This window comes from Anomaloglossus baeobatrachus, chromosome 6, assembly GCF_048569485.1.
Source record: "Anomaloglossus baeobatrachus isolate aAnoBae1 chromosome 6, aAnoBae1.hap1, whole genome shotgun sequence".
In the NCBI taxonomy this organism is placed as follows: domain Eukaryota; kingdom Metazoa; phylum Chordata; class Amphibia; order Anura; family Aromobatidae; genus Anomaloglossus; species Anomaloglossus baeobatrachus.
The window spans coordinates 9,291,972-9,317,728 of NC_134358.1; the positions used below are offsets into that span (position 1 = coordinate 9,291,972).

At 47.0% G+C, this 25,757-nt stretch overlaps 1 protein-coding gene across 1 annotated transcript in view; it reads right to left on the reverse strand.

Moving 5' to 3' along the window:
- Positions 1-5,469: 5,469 nt before the first annotated feature.
- The window catches only part of LOC142316931 (cytochrome P450 2C3-like), a 135,856-nt gene continuing 115,568 nt past the window's right edge, over positions 5,470-25,757 (reverse strand). Inside the window, exons 8-10 of the mRNA XM_075352705.1 lie at positions 15,964-16,151; positions 15,114-15,255; positions 5,470-5,957 (exon numbers count right to left, since the gene is read on the reverse strand). Of these exons, the coding sequence (XP_075208820.1) occupies positions 5,764-5,957; positions 15,114-15,255; positions 15,964-16,151 (524 nt within the window). The 3' untranslated portion in view covers positions 5,470-5,763. The remainder of the gene's footprint in view (positions 5,958-15,113; positions 15,256-15,963; positions 16,152-25,757) is intronic.

Here is a 25,757-nt window from a genome sequence, read left to right on the forward strand (position 1 = left end):
TTGTAGTGACAAGTAATGCTATGTTTCTAGAAACCTGTCAGAGTCCCAGGATTTCCAGTTTTCTTTTGAAGGATCTTGCCCTTTGTTAACATGGAGTTTTCTGTTCTGTTGCCCTACTTCCTGTTCATCTGTTTAAAAGCCCGCCCCTAAGCTTAGTCTAGCCTGAGTATACTGCTTCCTGTGTACTTCTGCCCTGCTGCTCTTGGTTCCTGATTGATATTTGGATCCTGTTGAAAACACCCGACACTGGCTCTGGACTTCACCTGGTCTCATCAAGCTGTGCCCGCACTCCGTCTGCCGTCTCTGGTCGGCACTTCTGCCCGGTTCCTTCCGTTTTATATCCACCCTAGGACTCACATCACGTACGGACATTTTTGGACTATACTTGTTGCCCTTTCGTGTCCCGGCTGCTGCGCATTTAGGCCTTCTGGGGTGATCGCCAGACAGTCCCTGTATAGGGGTTCGCTCCTGGTGGTCTCCCTAGGGGAGTCCGGTGCGTGGCCCCGGGAATTCCCCTTTGCTCCGACCCTGGTAGGCTCTAACGCAATCGAAATCCTCAGTTCATACAGTAGTATTACACCCAGGCTTTGTTAAGGCTGAGCACACACAGCGAGTAAAACGGAGCGAGTGGAATGTGATAAAAAAAATCCACCTGGACCCAGGTTACTCTGTGTGCCCGCTCCCATGAGCAATTTTTTTTCTCAGCCCTAATCAGACCGAGAAAACAGTCACAGCATGCTGCGGGTGGAATCAGATTTGTTTTCACTCGCACCCATACAAGTCTATGGGCACAAGAGAAACATCGCATTCCACTCGCATGACACCGGAGTGCAGTGCGATAATTGAGACGCGCCCACGGGGTCTTGGGATTACTCGTCACCGGGCCAGTGTAGGGGAGGGATGTCACAGCGGCCAGGATCGGTTCCGTGACCCCGGCGGTGTCAATAAAAGATGGAGGGAAGGGAATATTTACAGGGGAGAGAGTTTGTATTCGTGAAGCCACCTGTGGTATTCGGCTAATATAGGAGCCGCCACTGCGTGAGTTCTCTGCTGGGGCAGATGATGGCGCAGCTTGGTTGGTGCAGCTCTCCACAGGCAGAGCTTAGGTCCCAGGGATGATGGGAATAGTAGTCCACTCTGTTAGAGGAGTGCAGGGTTGGAGGTGAATGAAGAAAGGAAGCAACACAGGGGTGCAGTCTCAAAGCTTTTACTCACTGTGATAAGTTCCATTGGAGCACGATATGTCAGTGACCACCTTTGGAGTGCCGAGGTTCTGCTATGATGGGCTGCAGCCGATTCCGGGTAGTTCAGAGGTCTTGACCAGTGCACCTTTCTTTATGTCCTTTCCTGGTCGTCTTCCTACACTGACCTCTCCCGCTTGACATGCGCCAATGCGCACACTGCCCTGAGCCAATGTCAGTAGGCCCTACGGGGGTGGCTAGAAGCTCTGTCCCCTGGCCCTATGTGGCCACCTTTCAGTGGAGTCGTGCGCGGGTTCGTCTTTGGTACTTGAAGTATCCTAAGCCTCTGGTTTACTAGTAGAGCATGTAGTTATTCTCTCCTAGTCAAGGGTTCCAGTCCCCGTTCTTGCGTCTGAGTCCCTCCACTCAGTTTGCTATAAGTGGAATGAGTCCACGGGTGTTTGGCGCACTTCCCGTGGGCTCTAGGACCCCCTTTCCACGTTGCACCTGGGTCGAGCTGTCCCAGCTCCAGAATACAGGTCTTTCCTCCTCTACTCCCTGCTCGGTTCTCTCTCACGCCACACACTTCCATCCCACTCACTATGCTCCACCCCCGGGTATGCCGGAATGGGGTTCCATCATCTCTAGTATTAATTGGCCACCCAACTAATGTCCCGGTGAAGAGCTGCTAACTGAGAGTGTTGTGTGCTTTGTGTGTACCAGTGGTCGACCTCCTCCTTACCCAGGAATGGGTTACCACACCTCTGGCTGAGGTGCAGTACCTCTGTGGCGACTGAAGCCTCAGGGGCGCCACAATTGCATCATCTGACAATGGAAGAGATAAAGAGATTTGTCTCTCCCACTCCTCCGCGGCTGTGCTGTGATCGCTTTATTTGCACTCTGGCCCTGCATTGGAGAGACCTCTCTGTCCCTCTCCAGCCCTTATCTGACAGTCTCCTTATCGTCTGCTTTGCTGACCCTCTGTCAGGGAAGAGAGTTTCTACTTGCTCTGACACAGCCCTGTCAGGAGCTTGTTGTAGCTGCATCTCCTAGCAACTGCTGCGTCCTGGTTCACTGGGTCTGGTATAATCCTTCACACACAGGGCACCCAGGGGTCCAGGGAGCCCACGGCTCAGTTTCTGCCACAGGAGACCTCCAATGGGTGAGTAAATGCACACTTTCGAGGAATCCCTGCGCATACCGCAGTATACAGGTGACAGGGAATTCCTCCCTGACAGCTCCTCAGCAACTCAGTACCGCTGGTTTCTTATGTGAAACCCTCTGGAGGGCCCAGAGAGTCCATCAATTCTACCTGTGGAGAGCTATACCAGCTTAGCTGCATCAGCACCGACCCCAGGGGAACTGAATCGCGGAAGCGGCCCATATCTGGCTGCATATCATGGGTGGCGAATTGTCCCACGTAAATATTCCCCCACCACTATTTTAAACGACACCACCAGGGTCATGGAGGCGGGCCCTGCCACCGTGACATCTTCCCAGGACTGAACCGGTCTGGTTCTGCGTGCCCCACGGCCCTGGTGGGCGTGTCAGATGTGGCGCCTCAACGGATAGGCGCGTGTACAAATGACAGTTGCAAGTCTTCTGATGAAAGACACTGACGCCTGAACATTTGCGAGACCTACGGATTGGATCACCAGAACACATGACTCTGCTACAATATGGCCATTGGTGGATGGTCTAGTTGGTAATGGGATCGCTGCCGGAGCTGGTTAATGGACTGTTACACTTATGGAGATGTAAGCGTTCATGTTATGATCTTTCTCATATGACTATGTCTATTTAGATATTTGAGCACATGTATGCCATCATGGGTGTTGTGGTTGTAATACTGATGATGTTTGTTGTTATATGTATATAACTAAGGTACTTCTGTGATTGGTTTATTGTTATGTTGGGGGTGGATACACGTTTGATTAGTACTCAGCTGATATATTTTGCTATTTACATCTGGTTCAGGAGCCTAATATACAGGCTTGATAAAGATCTATTAGTGGTCGAAATGTAACACAATAGAGACGGATTGAAAATGTCACCCATTAGGATGGTGTGCTATTCTTGGATTTGGTATGTTTTTGTTCCAAGTGGATCCCTTGGACTTGACGTGCACCCCCCCCCTTGCTGACTAGCATCTGTGACACATGATTGCAAGGCTCTACCGAAGGTGCTGCAAACATGTTTTTCCTATGGGCAGAGCTACAAGTCCCAGTAATAAATAGGCTTGATACGATCAGTGGGGCACCACCTAGTGGTTGAAGCAGGTGTCGGCACAGATGTTACATTACAGCATCATCATTTATGTAAATTTAAATTCCTATTATTTGTATGATAACCCACCCGTGTCATTTGGCCACAAATTGGATTAAAATCTAGTGATTTCGGTTTTGTATTTGGATCTCTGCCGCTTGCCGTTCTGCAGAAGCTCCACAGGGTCCGGGCTCGTTAATTATTTTGATTCCTTCTTACCCTTTTCCTGGAGCTACGTTTCTCAAAAATCTTTCGCCTATCGCTTTCAGTCCATGAGATGAGAGACACTTCGTCAACATTTCCATAATATTTGGTGGAGAATGCGGGCATGGTTAGTAGTCTAAAGCTTTATGTATTTGTATTGCCAGTTTTATTTGGGTTTTGCTGTAAGGAATCTGCTATTCAGGTCGTCCATCTATCTCTCACAAGTGATTATTTGATTTTCTTCAGATAGAGAAGGGATGGAGCAGGGGCGCAGCCATAGCGGAAGGACGGACATGACGGGTTTGTAAGGCCAGGCACAGATAGGGTTAATAGGGGGTTTGAGCAGGAAAAGGTTAGCAGGGAATTTAGCACGTTTTGCTCGGCAGGATATGGGGGAGTAATAGGGATTTGAATGTTCACATGGTTAGGGTCGGAAATGGGATTGGTGGGAAGTTTGTAGGAAGGGGTTTGGAGAAGGAGGATGGCGTACCTTTATAAGAAGAAGAAGCGTTTGGACATCCTGTCTCATGGATCCAGGACCGGTGAATGACCTGCCCACCTGCCCTTATTTAATGTGGTTAAGAGAATTTCTTTAAAAAAAAAATTATTAAACAAAAGTATACTTCATTGATGGCGGTAAAGTGGTGGTCTTGATTGCTATGTTGCTTTTATGTCACGGCAGCTGAGGTGAGGAGGTCAGAGATGACTTTGGTTAATGGAGTAAGGGGTCACATCGGAGGTATGCTGACCCTTCATACTTGGTTATGGTTAAGTTCCGGCTGGGACGGTTCCCAGGGAACAGGTTAAAATTTGGAAGGGACCCCACTGTGACATTTGTCAGCCCCTAGTCAGAGCGGTGCAACTGTGGATGGTTTCTGGTGCTGTTTCGTGGTTCAGGCCTTCCAGGATCTCCTCAGAGTAAAGGTTTGAGTATGTTCTTAATTGTAATTAATAATGGCTGCTGTGGCCGTATACGTTCATCGTCACTTGGCGTTTGTGTGGTTATTGTGCGTGGGACACTACAATATCCTGGTCATGTTCAGCTTCATGTACCACTTGTGGGGTTGGGATGCCGCTCATACACTGTGGCTGACTTCATTAGGCAGTGATGTAGTCCTAGGCTTTGTTTTGGAAAGGACTCTTGGACCTTCCGAAAACATTAGTGACCACAACAGCCCCATAATACTCAAGACCTCAATACTTCTGTCCGGATTCTGCTGATTGACCACTAAGGGTGATAAGACGTTGTGCTGCATTTTCACTTCTTTCCACTAAAGCCTGCTATTTTGCACCTGACCTTACCATAAATTAAGATAGTTGATGTTTTTATTGTGGACGCCATCTTGTTTCCTTTTGGACCCACTTCAGGACACTTGATACTCCAGGTATTGCTCGAGTATTGAGTTTAGTCTTCTGACTTCTTCCCCAGTCTGTTCCTGCTCTCTACAAGATTTACACTTCTCATTTCATGCTATTTCTCCCATAGGCGTCATCTATAGTCTTATTGAGCCAAAATGGTGTGATCAAGGAAAAATATTCAACGAAAGGAGATCTTGTGGGCGTAAAGAATTGACAGAAGATGTCCAGGCACGCGCTCAAGAAAAATTCTTAACAACAGGTGGAGCATAGACAAGAAGACTGCAGCAGATCACAACGCCGGTGCCAACTGACCCGTTCAAAACTCCTCATTTCTTATGACGATCCGGCTGAAACAGCTGACGAGAGCACAAGTGCCATTGCTGTATAAGGGAAAGAGAAAGCCAAGGCGAAGACACAAAAATACAACCGATAAGTAATGGACAAATCACTGGACAGGTGAAACTAAAATTCTGTTGCACCGTGGTGATTTGGCACAAGGTTTTATTTATTTATTTGTAGTTTTGTCACAAGTGGGAGAATCGTCTTGGCTATTACAGATACAAGCACTCCCGTGAATGGGTCGCCTTACTCATCCACCATATGATTTTTCCTGTATTTGGCTGAAATTCTGCAATGAAATATCACAATTTTCTCAATTTTTTCAAACATTTTTTCATTATTGTCTTTTTTTGTCGCATGATCCGGATTATTCTCTTATATTCTCGCCCACATTGGGCAGCTGGATCATAGTTGATCACTTGGACGAGGCACGAGGCACCGCGCATATCTGGGCCAAGGAAATGATTTCAATCTTGTTTAGGTTCAGATATTTCGAGTCCCGACGTTCTGTCCCCGGGGGGAGGGTGAAGGTGAATTTCTGGAGTAAAGCGGAGAAGAGGAGGAAGAGCTCCATGCGGGCCAGGTTCTCTCCAAGACAAGCTCGCTTCCCTAGAAGACAAACACAACTGTATGTAATAAGGAATTATGTTCTCTCTGTGTCACTATATACTGGGCATGTGTTTATACACTGTGGCCAATCAGTGGAGGGAGAACTGCAGCAAGGAGGGAGAGAGGAGCAGTATGAACCAATCAGGAGCCTGGAGGTGTGTCTCAGACTACCCCAGATTCCCTGTACACTCCCTGACAGAAGTTCTGTCGTTTATCCATTACTCTTTTGAAAGCTGAAACCCTCCCAAATTTGGTTTAGGTTATGAAAATAAAGTTGCTGCAAAGCTGAAATATTGATCATTTAATGAACACAGAAAGGTTAGATTTTGGCAAGACAAAAGTTTTGTCGCCTTGTTATATAATGTACCCAATCCTAGTTTACATCCTCACCTGTGCTCACTAAATGATCAGTTAATTAGTGGGTGTGTATAAAAAGAAACCCAGCACCCCAGACCTTCACGTGAACTGCAACTTGACCTCTGACAACATGCCAAAAATCCACCCTGCGACCAAAGCCTTGATTATCAAGAGGCTGAAGACCAGATCCACTGCAGAGGTGGCTGCACCTTTAATGTGTCTCAGCGTTAAGTACAAAGAATAAAAAAAAGATTTGAAGAGGCTGGAGATGTTTTTGACAAGCCCAGGTCCGGCAGACCCCGCAACAGAACTGCTCAGGAGGAATGTTTGTTGGTTAGAAAATCCAAAGCCAGCCCCTCTTCCACTGCAGCAGAGCTCCAACAGGCCTGGTCACCTCAAGTCCCTGTGTCAACTAGAACAGTTTGTAGGATTCTGTCTCGAAATGGCCTCCATGGTCAAATCAGTGCCCAGAAGCCAGCACTAAACAAAAGGCAATTAAAAAAACGTGTGGTATTTGCCAAGTCCCACAGCCTGCTAAACAGATGGACGCTGGAAAAGTGGCAGAAGGTGGATTTCTCTGATGAATCTTCAGTTGAATTACACCACAGCTGCCGCAAATACTGCAGGAGACCTACTGGAGCCCGTATGAATCCAAAATACACCCAGAAAACAGTTAAGTTTGGTGGTGGAGAGATCATGGTCTGGGGTTACATTTGGTATGGGGGTGTGCAAAACATTTGCAAGGTGGAAGGCAATAGCCTAAAATATCAAGAAGTATTAGCTACCTCTTAGGCGGGTAATGTCGAGCTAGCAATGTCGAGCGCGATAGCACACGCCCCCATCGTACATGCGATATATGGTGTTTGCTGCCGTAGCAAACATTATCGCTACGGCAGCTTCACACGCACATACCTGGTCGGTGACGTCGCTGTGACTGCCGAACAATCCCTCCTTCAAGGGGGAGGTGCGTTCGGCATCATAGCAATGTCACCAAACCGCCGGCCAATAGCATTGGAGGGGCGGAGATGAGCGGGACGTAACATCCCTCCCACCTTCTCCCTTCCGCATTGCTGGTGGAGGCAGGTAAGGAGATGTTTGTCGTTCCTGCGGTGTCACACATAGCGATGTGTGGTGCTGCAGGAACGACAAACAACATCGTATCTGCGGCAGGAGCAACATTATGAAAATGAACGACGTGACACAGATCAGCAATTTTTGTCACTTTAGCGTTCATTCATCGTCGCACCTAGGCTTTACACATTGCGATGTCGCTACTGGCGCCGGATGTGCGTCACTAACGATGTGACCCTGACGATATATCGGTAGCGATGTCGCAACGTGTAAAGCCCCCCTTACATTTCCAGGTATTGGTCTGCTCATGCCTTTGCAATGCGAATGGCAAATGGGAATGGTGGACAGGATCATTTGATGTCAATGGGAACTGACCCGCATATCTCATCTATGATGAGTGTACCCAAGCCAACATTCTACCAGTATCCTCTGATGAAGCAGCATGCAAAACGCACATTGGGATGATTGACAGCATGGTGGAATATGGCAGAAATGGCTTCTGGGTGTTTTTGGCTTCTGCTAAGCTTGAGTGAATTGATTGGTTGGACCTCTTGGCAAGTGGCCTGGCAGTATTTCATGGCTGCTGGGGCTGCTGGATGGGAGTCCTGCAAACCACCTCCTACCTTCTAAAGTCTGTAGCTCGTTTGTTGATTAGCCGTCCTGGTGTGATCTTGTGTGCATTATTCCACTACAATGATGTTGTGCTGTCTAATCAACAACAGAGCCAGGGATACACCAGGAGGTGCTCACAGGGCTCCTGTCCAGTGGGAAATACTTACCGGGCTGTTGGATAAGGATCCTCCGGATTTATTCGCTCATATCTAGGTTCCATACATGTGATATCTGGGTCTGATATTGTGTGTATTGTTTGGATTGCCTTTCGGTGTTTTCTTATCATTTATTGTTGGCAGAGGTGTATCTAGGGGGGCTGGCACCAGGCGCAACTGTCTGGGGGCGCCATCGGGCCGCCTGATGCGGCAATCTCAGAGTCTACCTGGTTGCTGTGTTTTGCTGTCCCATAGTGGGAGCCAGCTATTCTGAGTCTCAGCTGACAGCTCAGACTCAGAGGAAGTGCAGCGCACGGCTCCCACTGTTTAATTGTCCACATATCTTTCCAAATCGAGGACAAATGAAGCAGTGACCGCTGACACTTCAAGGTCAGAGCAACGTCTGTAGTGCAATCAGGTCAGACAACGCTGATGATAAATGCTCCAGTAGAGCTGAAGACACCAAAGAGGAACAGTATGGGTTAAGGGGGGCAGTATCTATAGACACAGTGTGGGGAGAGAGGAAAGTATCTATTGACACAGTATGGTGGGAGAGAGGGTGGGGAGGGGGAAGTAAATATGGATACAGTGTGGGGTGAGAGGGTGAGGGTGATGTATATAGACATAGTATGGGGGGTAAGGGGTGATGTATACAGACATGGTATGGGGAATTTATACATAGTATATGGAGCAAACAGTGGAAAGTTTTGAGTACACAGAATAAAGAGCAAAGGGGAAATTTGAGAACACGGTATGAGGAACAAGTGTGCAGAATGGCTGCGGACACAGTATGGGGAGCGAGGGGGAAATATATCTGGACACAGTATGGGGAGTGAGAGGGGCTGAGTATGGAGGTAGTGAGGAGACAGTATAGACTGAGAAAAATGTGAGGGGGCACAGAATAGAGAATGGGTAGTGGCAGGTGGGGTGGTATGGAGAGGGGATAGCTTGTGAATACAATATGAAGCCATAGCGAGGCGGGGGAGTGTGAGGACTGGGCACAGTATAAAGGCTGGGCAGTATAAGGGGACACAGTGTGAGAGGAGAGTGTGAAGAGTAGGCTCAGTAGAGAGAAGAGAGGGACAGTGCTTGGGTCATATTTTGTGCAGGGAATACAGTGAGGTGCAATTATTTATTCTGGGGCACAGCATAGGGCAGATATTTTTTTTATAGGAGTATTCTAATCATTCTGCTATTTTTAAGGGTATTGTGCCAGAATATGCTGCAGAAGACCGGAGAAGATGGAAGTCTGCAGAGTCTAGCTGTGAATGTGAAAAGTAATCATGGTGTCTGGACAAGATGAAGAAAAGAAAAAAATTACTCCAATCAGAGACAATGTGATCTATAAATGAGGCTGGATGTAAATGTTTATTTGTGATACTGACTAATTCTCATCATTAGGCCTCGGTCCCACTTGTGCTATATGCTAATGACCTCGGCTCCCGCTCTGCTGACTGTGTGAGTCGCGTGCCATGGGACTTGTGATCATGTCCCCGCTGCGGAGGAGAGGGGGGGGACTTCTCCCCATCTCCTCCCCGGCCTGTCTCTGCGTACATCACACTACAGTCTGATGACATCCGAGTGCAGTGCGATATTTCACATGCACACAGACTTGTATGGGTGCGTGTGAGCCCGAGACTCGTTGTCAATCGCAGCATGTGGCGATTCTTTTCTCATTCCAATATGGGATATTGAGAAATCAATCACAAATGGACACTGCTCTATAGTTTTACACTGATAAGAGTGCAATCTGATGATTTATCGGATTGCACTCGTCCATGCAAAACACAAATGGAACTGAGGCCTTACTGAGGTTCCTGTATTTTACGCAGTCTGATGATGACTGATAACTCCCAAGTATCTCCTTACCATTGTTAAAGGGAATCTGTCACCAGGGTTTTGCTTCCCCATCTGAGAACTGCATAATGTAGAGACAGAGACACTGATGCCAGCGATGTGTCACTTGCGGAGCTGTCTGCTATCTCCTCTGCTGCAGATCTAACAGTTATACAGAACTCATGAATATGCTGGACTATCTGCAGCACACCAAGTAGTCCTGAAATATATTGCTGATTAATCAGTGATTTTATCAAAACTACACTAAGCAGCCCAGTAAGTGAGACACCGCTGGAATCAGGATCTCTCCCCCTATATAATGCTGCTTTCAGATTAGGTGTTAAAAAACTGGTGACAGATTCCCTTTAAGGATGTACTGGAAATTGTAGTTCTGGAAATACAGATGTACAGTATATGGGTCTGACCTGACATTGCAATTGATGTGCCATGTATGGCTTGTGGTTCTGATGATGTCTTTCTGTATTGATGCTGTGTTTCTTTACTGATGGGGTTATATGGATGTATTTCTGTACTGATTGTGGTTCTGATGATGAATTTCTGATGATGTATTTCTGTACTGCTGGTGGTGGTTGTGACAACATGGACTCTGTCAGTGCCTAGCATGGGTTAAGTTTCTTAAAATTCAGCCAGACATGATGATAGTTTGTTTATAAAAGGGGGATAAGCCCGTCATTGTTTCTACAAGACTCTTAGCAGTCTAGTGTTAAAGTTCTTTTTGACTTATGTAATTGCCTTGGCCAGTGAAGGTCAGATACCCAGACAAATCAATTATGCGAACCTCCCATTGTATCACTATGTGTATTGCTAGATGCGATGTAACTTAAACTGTCCCTCCCTCATCTCTGCCAGAGACCATTACTACTAGGGATATTTTGTATACGGCTTGAAATCTAGCCAATAAGAACCCAGTCTTATCCACCAATCGTGAAGACCCCAATGGTCTGAATGGAGAGCTCAGGGGTATAAGAAGGAGGACTGTCCATTGCCCAGGGAGACTCTTGCTACATTATACAATCTAGGATATGCGGATCCGATTGGCAAGCTATAACCGAACCTGGATTATAATGCTACATGGACTTCAGCACCGAATGCAAGGATTCAGCTGAGATGTCAAGGACTACCTAAGGAAGGAATCCAGCTTGGGACAATCCCATCACCTCACTACAGGCTTTGCGGCCCTCAGCCAGCTTCCTAAATCTGGCGTTATTCCATTCTTGGTGGGTGCCCGCCGAATGTGGGGTGCTGCTGGTTTGGAGTAAGTAGCCCTGGAACCTCTCAGGCATGGACATTCTAATCCCTGGTGAGCAGCGGAAGGGTGAGACTCTGTTGCCTGTTACATTTGTGTGATTTGCTGGTTATGTGTAATGTGCCGTTCATTGTTTTGGGATCCAATAAAGTCTTAATATTGTGATTCCCTCACCCTGTGTTGTCTGAGTAGTGTTCCGCCCACGGTTAAGGAGGTCGGGCATTCAGTTGGGATGAGCCCTGAGCCACGCTGTCTTTCTAAAGGCAGCCGGGCCAGCGGACAAGAGCACCCACTGACACAGTGTCTCCACAGGAGAGCACCCACTGACCCCTGTGTCCACAGTGGTGATGATGTCTTTCTGTATTGATGCTGTGTTTCTGTACTGATGGTGTAATATGGATTTATATCTGTACTGCTTGTGGTTCTGGTGATGAATTTCTGTACTGTTGGTGGTTGTGATGCTGGGTTTCTGTAGTGATGGGGTGTTCTAATAATGTATTTCTGTACCTCTGGTGGACCTGGTGCTGTTATTAGTTCTGATCCTGAACGACAAGTAACAATTCATAAATTGTAAGATTACTTTAACATTGATGTCTTATCTTTAGAATGGGTCATCAGTGTCTGATCTGCCAGGGTCCAGGATCCCCGCTGATCAGCTGTTATTGGTGCAGGTGGCCAGAAGTACTCAGTTCTGGATCTGCTCTGTCTTCTGATACTGTCCGCGGCCGGCTACTGCACATCCTCCTCATTGATTTGAATAGGAGGCTGCTGCCATCAGAAGATGGAGCTGATCCGGAACTGAGCACTCTCAACCACCTGCCGCCACCAGCACCTAGAACAGGTGATTGGCTGGGGTGCCAGCTGCTGGAACCTGGCCGATCAGACATTGGTGACCTATCCTAAAGATAGGTCATCAATCCAATCCTAAAGATAGGCCATCAATGTTAAATTAGTGGACAACCTCTTTAATAAAGTCTTGTGCCGTCTGGTAAGGGTTTCAAAGTTTTTATTTATGTTAGGAGCATTAGAGGGGTTGTCCAAGTTTGTGATGAGTCTGCAGTCACTCCATGTGTCCCGCTATGTGACTTCAGACTTCTGAGTTCTCACAGGGCGCACATTGCACACTGTCAGTCAGGATTCTCTGGTGCCGGCGGTGAGAGTGGGAGATCAAGAAACCGCAACTATGTGATTTACATACATGCAGTCATGTGCCGCTGACTAGACATGTGTGTCCTCGCTCAATAAAAGGCCGGACACGTCAAATCAGAATGTAGCCAGAAGTATACAGATAGGATACTTGCACTCACATGACCCTCCACTCTCGTCACTGGCACCGGAGAATCCTAAAAGTGTGCAGTTGTGAGGATTCAGAAGCCTGCAGTCACCTAGAGTCATAAATCTGGACAAGGCCTTTAATTTTAAAATTAAGCAGTGTAGCATCCCCAGTTCTAATATACTCACTGTCAGGATTCAGCTCTGCTCGCTGGTTCCAGCAGTGATCACATAGCCACTCATATGTGATTTTCATACTTGCATGTGACAATTAGCTTTTCTTCCTATTATTCTAATTGAACTTTGAGAGAATTATTAAGAGCAGCTCGTCATCACGTGACTGTAAGTGACAAATCACATCACCCCTGGTCAATATTCCTGTTATTGTGAACAGTTAAGCAAGTTGAAGATGAAATGATCTCTAAAAGGCAGAAAGTTACAGATGACGCAATTCCTTGTTTTTTAGGCAAAAAGTAATAATTATGTTCATCTTTTAAATTTTAAAAATTACAAAAAGGAAAATGGGCAGATGCAAAAGTGTGAGCACCGTGGGAGATTTGTGTGCTCAGATAACTTTTACCGTGGTTCCAGACCTTAATTATCCTGTTAGTGTTATGTCTCGTTCACTATCATTTTTAGGAAAGGCGGAGATGCAAATTTCACAGCTTTATAAAAACCCGGCCTCATCTAACCTTGTACCAAAAACATCAGCCATGGCTCTTCTAAGCAGCTGCCTAGCACTCTGAAAATCAAAATGGTGGAGGCCCACAAAGCACGAAAAGGATATAAAAAGATAGCAAAGCGTTTTAAGTTGCCTTTTCCTCAGTTCGAAATGTAGTTAAGAAATAGCAGATACCAGAAACAGTGGAGGTGAAGATAAGGTCTGGAAGACCAAACAAAATTTCTGTGGAAGATACTTGTAGGATTGCAAATCAGAACCCCCACTTGACTGCAAAAGACCCTCAGGAAGATTTAGCACACTCTTGAGTTGTGGTGCTTTGTTCTACTGTTCAGAGACACCTGCACAGATATGGCTTTCAATGAAGAGCCATCTGAAGAAAACCTCTCCTGTGTCCTCACCATAAAATTCAGCATGAGAAATAGCAAAATAACATCTAAACAAGCCTGATGCATGTTAGAAACAAGTCCTGTGGACTGATGAGGATAAAATAGAACTCTACGGCCTCAGTGATCAAAGGTACGTGTGGAAAAAAAGGGCACAGAATTTCAGGAAAAGAATATCTCGCCAACCATTAAGCATGGTGGTCAATTATGTTTTGGGGTTATGTTGCAGCCAATGCACAAGGAATATTTCACGGGAAGAGGTAAGAATGGATTCAATGAAATTTCAACAAATTCTTGATGCAAACATAACACCATCCGTAAAAAGATGATATTGAAGAGGAGAAAATAAGATTGGCTTCTTTCTACAAATGGATAATGATCATAAACACACATAAAAATCCACAATAGACAACCTCAAAAGACGCAAGCTGAAGGTTTTACAATGGCCCCCACAGTCCCATGATCTGAACATGATTGAAAATCTGTGGCTAGACCTCAAAAGAGCAGTGCATGCAAGATGAGCCAGGAATCTCACAGAACTGGAATACGAGCCAGGAATCTCACAGAACTGGAAGAAGAGCCAGGAATCACACAGAACTGGAAGATGAGCCAGGAATCTCGCAGAAATGGAAGATGAGCCAGGAATCTCACAGAACTGGAAGACGTCTCCAAGGAAGAGCAGTGCATGCAAGATGAGCCAGGAATCTCACAGAACTGGAAGACGTCTCCAAGGAAGAGCAGAGCATGCAAGACGAGCCAGGAATCTCACAGAACTGGAAGACGAGCCAGGAATCTCACAGAACTGGAAGACGAGTCAGGAATCTCACAGAACTGGAAGACGAGCCAGGAATCTCACAGAACTGGAAGACAAGCCAGGAATCTCACAGAACTGGAAGACAAGCCAGGAATCTCACAGAACTGGAAGACAGGCCAGGAATCTCACAGAATGGGAACATGAGCCAGAAACCATAAATAACTTGAAAACTTTTCCATGGATGAAAATCCCTCAAACAAGAATTGAAAGACTCTTTGCTGCTACAAACATCATTTACAAGCTGTGATGCTTGCCAAAGGGGGTGCTACTAAGTAATACCGTGCAAGGTGCCCAAACTTTTGCATGAGCTCATTTTACTTTTTGTTAATTTAAAAATGTAAAAGATGAAAATATTTTATTTGTATTTTTTTTTGCCTAAAATACAAAGGAAATGCCTCATCTTTACATTTCTGCCTTTTAGAGATCATTTCATCTTCAACTTCCTTAACTGTTCACAACAACAGAAATTTTGACCAGGGGTGCCCAAACTTTTGCATGTCTCTGTACATCATTATTTGTAACCCGAGAATATGATATTTTGGGACACTTTCCGCTACATTCTCAATCATCCACAATGTGTAGTGACATTCATTATACCTCCTGCATCTGGAATGTGTTGCTATCAGATGACTCCAAGTCTTCTCTGTGCCCCGAGTCCCAGACTCTCCATCTCTCCACTCTATGATCTTTCCATCTCTGGTTCTTACCTGCTGAGAACGGCATGAACGCCATCCTGGTGCGGAACTGCCCGTCCTCATTCAGGAAATGCCCGGGGTTGAAATCTTCAGGAGTTTCCCACTGAGATGGGTCTTGCAGGACTGATGTGAGGAAGGGGATCACGGTCGTTCCCTGATTACAGGAAAGATTAGGTGTTACATGGATTTGTTTAGTTTATGAGGATCGTAATAGACCAAGAGTTTCCTAAATATCTCCCATTGCTCAGCTATAGAGATGGACGAATTGGTCATCGTGAAGATGGTCCATCAGACAGGTCAGTGGTCTCTGGACAGGAGGCTTGGAATTCTCTTAGATTCTGGGATCCTTGGTGCGGATTTTGAATATCCCGGCTGGTGCAATATCATCTGTGCGTCACTCCGCAGTGATGACGTAGTGAGATTAATCAAAAGCCGCACCAGGGATCCCCGAAGGTGAGAGATTCTAGATCCTCCCATCCAGAGGACAGAGACCATTGACCCATCTGATAGACCGGAAACACGGGAACCGATCCAACCATCTCTAGTCAGGTATTATACCCGAACTGTATGTAATAAGAATAGAACACAATTTATAAACTCCAGATAATCAAATTGGGAAATAATCATATATTCTGAAGGGTTTTCTACAGAAAAGTTACAAAATAAGTACATGAAGGTGTCCATGATTGTGAAGCTGAGGGTATCTATACAATGTGCTGGATATCAGCTGTTTATGGGAATGATTTGGTCTAAGAAATAATTTTTTAATATTTGAAATTGTTTATATAATGGGTCAAAAATTGTCCTGAAACTTCTTTTAAACAAAATCTAGAAAATGCGTATTGTCGGAAATGCCCTGTACCTTCGGGATAGTATAGCCTCTGAACTTGATGTCTTCAGTGACGGCATGGAACAGAGTCGTAGATGCCAGGTCGAGAACTCGCTGTGATTCATGGAGGACGGCATTTGTGTATGCCAGCTGAGGCTTGTCCATGATCTCGGGGATTCGCAGGGATTTGGTCGCCTCATCTATCTCCTGCTGAACTTTAGCTGAGAGACAAAGATCAGATTATTATTTTTTTATAGAGGGAAGAGGACCCTGAACTTGTTGGTTTACAATCTGCATGGTATGAGAAAGGAGACAGTAGGACGTGGGCCTGGAGCAGCTCTGCTCGTAATGACAGCGGGGCTATTGCAGGTTGTGAACCTTCCTAAAGAGCTGAGTTTTCAGGCTGCCTCTGAAGGTTGGGGAGACAATTGGATGTGTTAGGGCACACAATTCCAAGGGGACCACAGGAGATATTCTGGAGATAGATGTGTGAGGACATAAGAGAGCAAAGGAGAGAAGGCGGTTTCGTGAGGAGACACACCTGAGGAGTATCAGGAGATCACTTAGGAAATATATGGTGGAGACATGTTATGGAAGGGTGTATAGGTCAGTTTTAGTAGTTTAAACTGGATTTGTTATGGTAAGGAAGCCAGTAAGGGGATTGTTGGAGAGTGCATGTGGAGTCGTAGCAAAGGGAGAGGTGAATTCAGTGGACAGTGCAGTCACAGGCAGCCTGGAGAGGTGTGAGAGAGCCAGATAAGTGGCTACAAAGAAGGATGTTGCAGTAGATGAGGTGGGAGATGATAAGGGCGGGCACCAGCAATTTCATTAACTCAGTGTCACACATTGACTACCAGGTTTCTGGCATATACACAAGAACTTCTGGCGAGCGCCGCAACATAAAGGGTACATGATATAATGGGTGGCCCTGGCACTAGGGAAAGGGGAGCAGGATCACCTCCTAAACTCACCTGAAGCTGATGTCTGTGTAGGGTCGGTCGGGGGTTCAGCCAAGGACTGGGGTAGTAGTCGTGTCCCTGGTCAACATGATAAAGGGATTGAATGTGGAATATAGGTAGTGGGGGACACACTCTCAGGCATTGTTGTTCCACTACCTTTATAATCGATAGTCGTCCCCACAAATCAATGACAGACGCTGTGCTTCCTTCCAACACTTGAACTTTACTACAGGTCACAACTTCAGATACAACTTCTTCCTCATAAGGGAGGCACAACTTCTCTTCAGGACAGGACATACATTTCCATATCATGTTCACCATTTTGGCAGTCATAGAGTCTCACCGGCTTCCTGGAGCACTGGCCCTTCTATGGGCACTCCAGTCCTTTAACTGGGTGCCTTTGACTGCTGTGACCAGCATTGATGGGGTTAATTCTGTCCCATGCAAGTTCTCCTCCCCCTTGCTTAATGGGGTCCAATGGGATTCTCCCCCCACCTTTCCTCCTCCTTATATTCCCAGTGTCCAGCTTGTCCGGTCTCTCCTTGCTGTTGCAAGACCCGGAGGCAGCTGTGTCGCTGTGCCCCTGGAGAGAGTGAGTAATGGCGGACGCTCTAACCGCTGCCATCCTTGAGCGCATCAGGAGGGAAGGGGATGCATGGCTGTCATCTCTTGTTGTTAGCCAGCGTCCCGTCCTTCCTGAGAATATAGCTCCTGCCCCTGTGTCCATCCCTGCCAGCAGGCGGTCAGCGCGGCGCGCTCGCCCCCCTGTGCGCTTAAGCCCTGATTCTGCACCCCAGCACCATGCGCAGCGTTCCCGGTCCCCAGGTTCCCTTAGTCCCCCTTCACAACCTCGGCGTTCACGCCGTACTGTTAAGCCCCCTGCAGCCATAGTCGCGCCCCCTACAGCCCCAGTCAATCCCCCTGCACCGCCTACCTGTCAGTTAAGGAGCGCGGTAGCCGCGCCCCCAGCTCCTACTTCCAGCTCTGCTCCCCTGCGTCTGCAGCCGCAGCGCTGTGAACTCCCTCCTACTTACCCGGCCACGCCTACGCAGCGGTCACGTGGGACGCGACCCGCTCTTTTTCAAACCTCACAGTTCACCCAAGCACGATTGCCTCCTCCCACCTGTCAGTCACTAAGTGCGGTGGCCGCGCCTCCTGTTTGTCACGTTGGGAGAGCGGCGCCGCCATTATCCACTGTCCCTAGCACTACTGGCATTAACCCCCTCAGCCCCACAGCTCTGCTGCAATATCCTCCATTGCCAGCTGCTATAATGGGAGCACAAGCCAGCTCAAGTGGATCCTCCAGCGAGGTCCCTGTTTCTCAGCCTCAGCCAATTGCTGAGGCTGTTACTATAAACCCCCCTATATTAAATGCAGCCGTTGTTACTGCTCCTGCTGTTATTAACCCCCCCATCACCCACCCCCTTTCTGGCTGCTTAGGTGCTGCTCCTTTACTACCCCTACCCCCTCACCCCTCTTTATTAACCCCTTGTCTGCCTGCGATGCCCCCTGCTGGTACGGCTGCTACCATCCTACCCCGAGACACCGATCCTGAACGTGCGGGTGCTGGATCCCCGTCACGCCGTCATCGCCATCGTGGTTGTGGTACCCGCTCCGCACGATCCTCCTCCGCTTCTTCCTCGCCATCTCGCACCGCTGGCCGGCGTCGCCCGCGTAGCCGGGTTCATGGTAGCCGGAGCAGCCGTTCGCGGCGTCACAGGGCTTCAGCCAGGAGCCATCGTTCAAGATCTTCACGGTGGCGCTCGCCGTCTTCTTCTGACAATTCGTCATGGTCATCAGAGAGTCCACGCCGCAGCGCGGGTCAGAGGTCTCATCGGTCGTCTCGCCATAATAGAGCTGAAGTGGACCTGCCGATGTCACCCGCTCCCACCCAGCCTCCCCCGGTTCCTCAAGGAAGTGGTGAGTACTCTTATGCTGGGGCTTGGGGGAATAATCCGTCTATCATTCCTATTTTAAAAGCCTTAACCACTCAGGTCCAACCCCCTGGGCCTAATAAGGTTCACATTAACCCCTATTTCAACCAAATTACTCAAAACCCCCCCCCCGGTGCGTGCTGACATACACAAGGATGCATTCTTCTGTGGTGTTTCTCCTCTTGGCTCCCACTTAGACCAGGAAACAATAGACAAAATTTGGGCTAACGACTACGTAGATATTTGGTCCCTGGTGTCTACTGATCAGCATGCGGTCGATAAGGAGCGCAGAGCGGGCGATAAGCCTTTTGAACGTAGACCGAAGGTTGCCCGTACCATGAACAATTGGCTTCAGGCCTTTGCGGTTTTAGGTTGTGTCATGGGGCAGAAACACCCTGAGCGATGTTCCGAGTTATTCATTTACCTAGACTCCATTTATAATTCATATAAAGCCCATGGTGGTTCGGCCTGGTGGAAGTATGATGAGGAGTTTCGCAGGCGCCTGGCACTCCAACCACACTTAGGTTGGGGTGTGAAGGCGACTGATTCGTGGCTTCGCCTTATGTTAGCTCAAAAACATACAACCCCCTTTCACGCAGCGGCCCCTGGTCATGCAGCCGGGTCAGGGCCAGCGGCCGTCCGCAGGCCTGGCTGCTGCTGGTTATACAATGAAGGCCACTGCAGATTTTTCGGTCTCTGTAAGTACAAGCATGAGTGCTCTGCCTGCGGGGGCCCCCATGCTGCAGTCAAATGCAATCGCACCCCTTCAAAACTGCCGTCAAAATCTTCACAAAAATCCGAAGCCAAGGACCCCGGTGAGCGTAGCGGCGATGGGGCCTTGGCTCGACCGTTACCCCAATAAAGACGCAGGTTCCCAATTACGTTTCGGTTTTACTTTTGGTTTTTTCATCCCCTTTCATTTTTCTAAGAGCCCTGTTTTTGCAACCAATTTGAAATCTGCAAAGGACGCACCTTTTGTGCTGCAAGAAAAGCTGCAGCACGAAACCTTAATGGGCCGAATCATTGGCCCCTTTCATAACATCCCCTTTCCTAATTTGCGTGTTTCTCCTTTGGGCGTTGTCCCAAAAAAAGAAACAGGCAAATTTCGCTTAATCCACCATTTATCCCACCCAAAGGGTTCTTCAGTGAATGACGGGATTTCTGAAGCGGATGCATCTGTTTCATATGTTTCTTTTGACAGAGCGGTCACCCTACTGAAGGAGGCGGGGCCAGGGGCGTTGATGGCCAAGTCTGACATCGAGTCGGCCTTTCGCCTTCTGCCAGTGCACCCGGATTGTTACCACCTTCTAGGGCTTTCCGTGGATGGTTTTTTCTATTATGACACCTGCCTCCCCATGGGTTGCTCTATCTCTTGTCATTACTTTGAACTTTTCAGCTCCTTCCTAGAATGGGTCCTCAGGTTTGAAACGGGAATCCGATCGGTCATTCACTACCTCGATGATTTTTTGTTTGTTGGCCCTCGGGATTCCCAGGTCTGTTTGACCCTTTTGGATTCTTTTCGTTCCCTTATGTCTGCTTTTGGTGTCCCCCTTTGCGCTGATAAAACTATTGGTCCCGTGACCTCGCTGTCCTTTCTCGGAATTGAAATTGATTCCATCGGCATGTTTTTTCGCCTCCCACAGGAGAAGGTTGCTAAGCTCCTTGAGCTCATTCAAGGCTTTTGTTCTGTTCGCAGCGTTACTCTGTGGCAAATGCAGTCTTTGCTTGGGCTATTAGTTTTTGCTTGCCGTGTCATGCCCATGGGCAGGATTTTCTCCAGGCGTTTGTCCCTTTCCACCAAGGGTATTCGCCTTCCACATCACAGGATTCGCATAACGCCCCCTCTTCGTTCGGATCTAATGGTTTGGAGAGAATTCCTATTGTCCTATAATTGCCAGACCTACTTCCAGACATCAGAGGTGTTTAATGACGAATTACCCCTTTTTTCTGATGCAGTGGCATCCTCTGGTTTCGGGGTTATGTTTGGTGACGAGTGGTGTGCGGAGCCATGGCCCGCAAGCTGGCACAGCTCAGCAGTCATAGGTAATAATACTCTTCTTGAGCTCTTTCCCCTTGTGACAGCAGTTGTCATTTGGGGATCTGAGCTCCGCAATAAAAAAAATATGTTTCTGCTCTGATAATTTGAGTGTCGTCCATGCTATTAATTACTTGACATCTTCTTCTCCCCCGGTTATTAGGCTTATCAGATTTCTGGTATTGAAATGTTTGTTTTTGAATATCTTGCTTCGGGCCCGCCATGTTCCTGGCGTTCATAATTCTTCTGCTAACTCTCTTTCTCGCTTTCAGTGGCAGGCGTTCAGAGAGCTGTCCCCTTCAGCCCAGTTGGAGGGTCTTCCGTGCCCATCGTACCTATGGGATCTAGTGGAGCCCAATTGATGCCGTTAATGAGATCTTCGGTGACACAGTCAACCTGGCAAGCCTACGGTAAGGCATGGTCCGAGTGGTCTGTTTTTGCTGGTGATAGGCCGGTTATGTCTTGTGATGCTAGTCGTCTGGAGGCCACATGTGATTATTTATTCCACCTTTTTCAGTCAGGCTTTTCAGGTTCTGTGGCGCAGCATCGCCTCTCAGGCGTGTCTTTTCATTTTCGTCTCCGTGGCTGGCCGGATGTTACAAAAGTATTTTTTTTTCGTCAGGTGATCAAAGGTTGGAAAAGAAGCAAAATCTCGGTAGAGAGCAGGCGCCCTATTTCAATTTTTTTATTGCAGCGCTTGATTGCAGTGATTCCCCACCTTTGCTCATCTCCGTTTGAATCCGCCCTTTTTTCAGCTGCGTTTGCCTTGGCGTTTTTTGGCGCACTTCGCATTGGGGAGCTGGTCCCTTTATCAAAGAATAGACCTGGCGGTTTGCGTTTTGACGACGTTTCTTATTGCGACGGGGGTCTGCGCATTCGTATAAGGAAGTCCAAAACTGACCCTGCGGGCATTGGATCCTGGGTTCCTTTGTATGCCATCCAGGGCGCGGTTTGCCCTAGAATGTTGGTTGCTACATATCTATCCTTACGGCGCGACGGTTTTTGTTTTTTCTCCCATGAAGATGGTTCCCCCCTCACTCGTTTTCAGTTTTTGTCTATTTTTCGTAAATGCTTGTGTACCCTGGGCTTACATCCGGCGGAATTCGGTACCCATTCCTTTCGGATTGGCGCGGCTACCGAGGCCGCTCGCGTAGGCCTCTCCAATCAGGAAATTCAGAGGATTGGTCGTTGGCGTTCTTCATGCTTTGCTCGTTATATTAGACCCGAGTTATTACTGTTCTAATATGTGTTTCCTTATAGGTTCAAACCCGGTGGTCTGCATATTGGGTCACTCGTATGTGTTTTGGGCGTCTCAGCGTGCGGAGCAGCGCCCCGGTGGAAGATGCCTTGGCCTTCGTGGAGTGGAAGTGTTCTGGAAGGGTATTCGGGGCCTTACATGGCCTCAGGTGCTGCCAGAAGTGGTTTCGCTGTCCCGCATTGTTTCAGCCCCGCTAATTCTCATCATTCATGCGGGGGGAAATGACCTATGTTCCTTCCGCTTCGCCGAGCTGTGGACGATGATGCGTTCCGACCTTGAAAAATTTCATGGATTTTTTCGGAACTTATCTTTGTCTGGTCGAAGATCATTCCGCGTGCCGTTTGGCAGGGTGCTCGGAACGCGGAGGCGGTGGAGCGTTCTAGACGCAACCTCAATGCCAGAGTGACGAGGCTAGCTCGATTTAGAGGTGGCCTCGCCATTCGGCACAGACAGCTCGAGGGTAACAATGTGTCCCTCATGTTGCCCGATGGGGTGCACCTTAGTGACATAGGCCTTGACATTTTTCTTTCCGACCTACAGGACGGAATTGAGCAAGCCCTTCTCTTGCTGGGTGGGGGTCGGAGCACAGTATAAATACTTTGCTCCTCCTTGGCGGTCATGCAAATGTTTACAACGCTGATTTGCTGCTCTTCCGCCGGGAGTCCGGCTGGTGCTTGATATTTGCACTGAGATGTGCTTTGGCCTTTTGGCCCGTTATGAAAGTTTTATAATGTTTACAATTTATGGCTGTGACCGACCTCCATCCATTAAAGGAGTGTTTTGTTAAAATTTTGGTGTGGTCTTTTCCTTGCATGGGACTAAGGGGTTTTTAAGGGGTTCATGGTTCGCAGCAGTCTCACTACGGGTTTGGACAATCTGGCTAGAGTGATTCCCACTTCAGGGGTCCCTACAATCAGTGGTTACGGTGGCTGACCATGCTTTCTGCGTACCGTGCACATTCCGCCTGTCTTCTTCCGCAGGAGCGCTCTTCACTTGCACTCAGGATCCACTCTGTCTGCACTGTCCCCTTCTTCTTCCTACTCCAGCTAACTGTCCCTTTTACCTTTCCCTCCTTTTTCCTGTAACCGCTATCTCTTTTGCCCTATCAACCCCACCACTATCCCTTTGTATCTGACACTCCTCCCTCTAATTAGGGGAGCACAGCGCCATCTTGTGGATGCTGGTTGGACTGTAACATACCCATTTACAATTACACATTGTTTCATAACACATAAGACCAATAACACATTAATGAACAGTCACAATATGAAAGCACATAGTATAAGGTCACAGGTCTTCAGGGACGCTTGCAGGGGTCATCCCCCTACACCTGCACTCCTCAACATCCCTATATGGGTTCTTTCACCCCATTGCCGATCACGTGGCTATTCATATATTTCCCTGGACTCAGCCCTCTATAGTGCGCAGGGCAGCGGAATCGCTAGTCCTGATCTAGGTTAAAGAGAAAGGATTAGACAGACAGGGGTAACAGAAATAGAAATAATACAAACTACTCCAAACAACAAGGAGGTAATAATGAGGAATGGACCAGAGGGGAAAACTAAAAAGGAGTAAGGAAGGGTGAAACTCAAACAGCGTTCACACAGCAAATGTTCTGTGAATGACTACCTGGTCCACAGCTCACAGGTTCCCTCTAGAGGCAAACAAAGCAAAAACTATCACCAGTGATGACCTGCGCTAGTAGGGAATTCTTTATAACAGAGCTAATTAGAAATAGAGAACAGCTGGCTATAGCTTTCATTCAGAGTTCAGGAGACCATATCATCTACTTAACCCTCACAGTGCTGGATAAATGAGAATCTGCACATCCAGCAGTATTAACCTGAGCAAGTATGTATGAAGCCCTGCGCTGTGATCTCCTGTCCTGACACGGTTCCCAATCTGACAACGGCTGAATTTAAGGCATTGAGGGCATTGGAGTCGTGGACAGAGGTTACTATAAGGAGAGTGGACAAAGGAAGTGGTACGGTCTTATTAACAACTGATTATAACTTCCGAGAAGCAAACAGACAATTGTCTGATGAAGCTGTATATGAGAAACTGACTAATGATCCGACTATGAAAATAAAAGAAAAAATACGATCGTTTCTCAATAGACAAACTACTCTGGTGAATTTGACAATAAAGAAGGCTGAAAAACTCTTGCCGTTGTATCCAAATAAACCGCATTGGTACTTTTTGCCAAAGTCACATAAGTCTGTAGATAACCCTCCAGGTCGTCCCATAGTTTCAGGGGTGGGCTCCGTGACCAAACCCTTGTCTGAGTATCTGCATCATTGCTGAGCCCCCACCTGGAAAAAATTCCTTCATTTGTGCGTGACTCCAATGATTTTTCTCTACTGCCTTGAGGAAGTACAGTGGCATCCTGGGTTCAGTCTGGTGTCCATAGACGTGGAGAGTCTCTACACCCGTATCCCTCAAGATGTCGGTGTAGAGGCAGTCCGTTCAATTCTTATACAGACTGGACAATCTGAGTCGCATATTGAATTTGTATGTGAGGCTCTGTCATTAGTACTGAAAAATAACACTTTTAAATTTGGCAATACTTGGTATGTCCAGCACAGGGGTGTGTCTATGGGCACCCCCGTGGCATGCATACCGGCCAATCTGTTTTTGGCAAAATTTGAAAACGATTTGGTTTATAATGCAATAAACCCCTTTTTGCGTCACATAAAACACTACTATCGGTATGTAGACGATATAATGATAGTATGGGATGGAACTAGGGAAGATTTTGATGGCTTTGTGAAATTTTTAAATGAAAAGAACTGGCATAACATGTACTTTACTAGTATTTTTTATGGTAATTCCCTTGAATTTTTGGATATTAAGTTGACCATAGAAAAAGACTTGATAATTACAGAAATGTACAGGAAACCAGCATCTGTAAATATGTTACTGAGACATGACAGCGCGCATCCGGTTCATGTGAAAAATTCTGTGCCATGTTTTGAGAATCAAGAGGCTCAATAGTAATAAAGAACTTTTTTTGAACAAGCATTAGATTGCAAGAACGAGGTTATCCAGATAAACTGATTTCAGGCGCATTGAATAAAGCTGCGCATTCAACACCTAGAGTTCGTGACATGGTACCCAATATTAAACCAGAAAGATTTTGTTTTAATTTTAAATATGGACCACTAGACAATATAATACGGGCGGCCATTAGAAAACACTGGTATATCATTGAAAATGACAAGGATCTTCAGTCTATAGCATATAATAAATCACAGATCAGTTATAGAAGGTCAAAAAATCCAGGGGATATTTTAATTAAAAAGCGATCCACCCCAGAGGCCACACGGCTCGATAAATTAAGTCCCACTGGTAATTGCTCTTTCTGGGCTTTTCATATTGTTGGTAAAATGTTGAAAATTGGTGCTCAATGACATAAAATAAATGATTTGATAACATGCAGGACTGGTTTATATTCTTTTCTGCCCATGTAGATTGTATTATATTGGCAAGACAATTAGGTCCTTGTTTGTTTGGATAAGGGAACATTTCAATTCCATTTATACTGGCATAGGAGCGACCCGGCTTATTAGACATATGCAAGGTTGCCATAATGGCAATCAAAGACTCCTGCGTTTTGCTGGTTTGGAGAAAGTTTCTCCTTC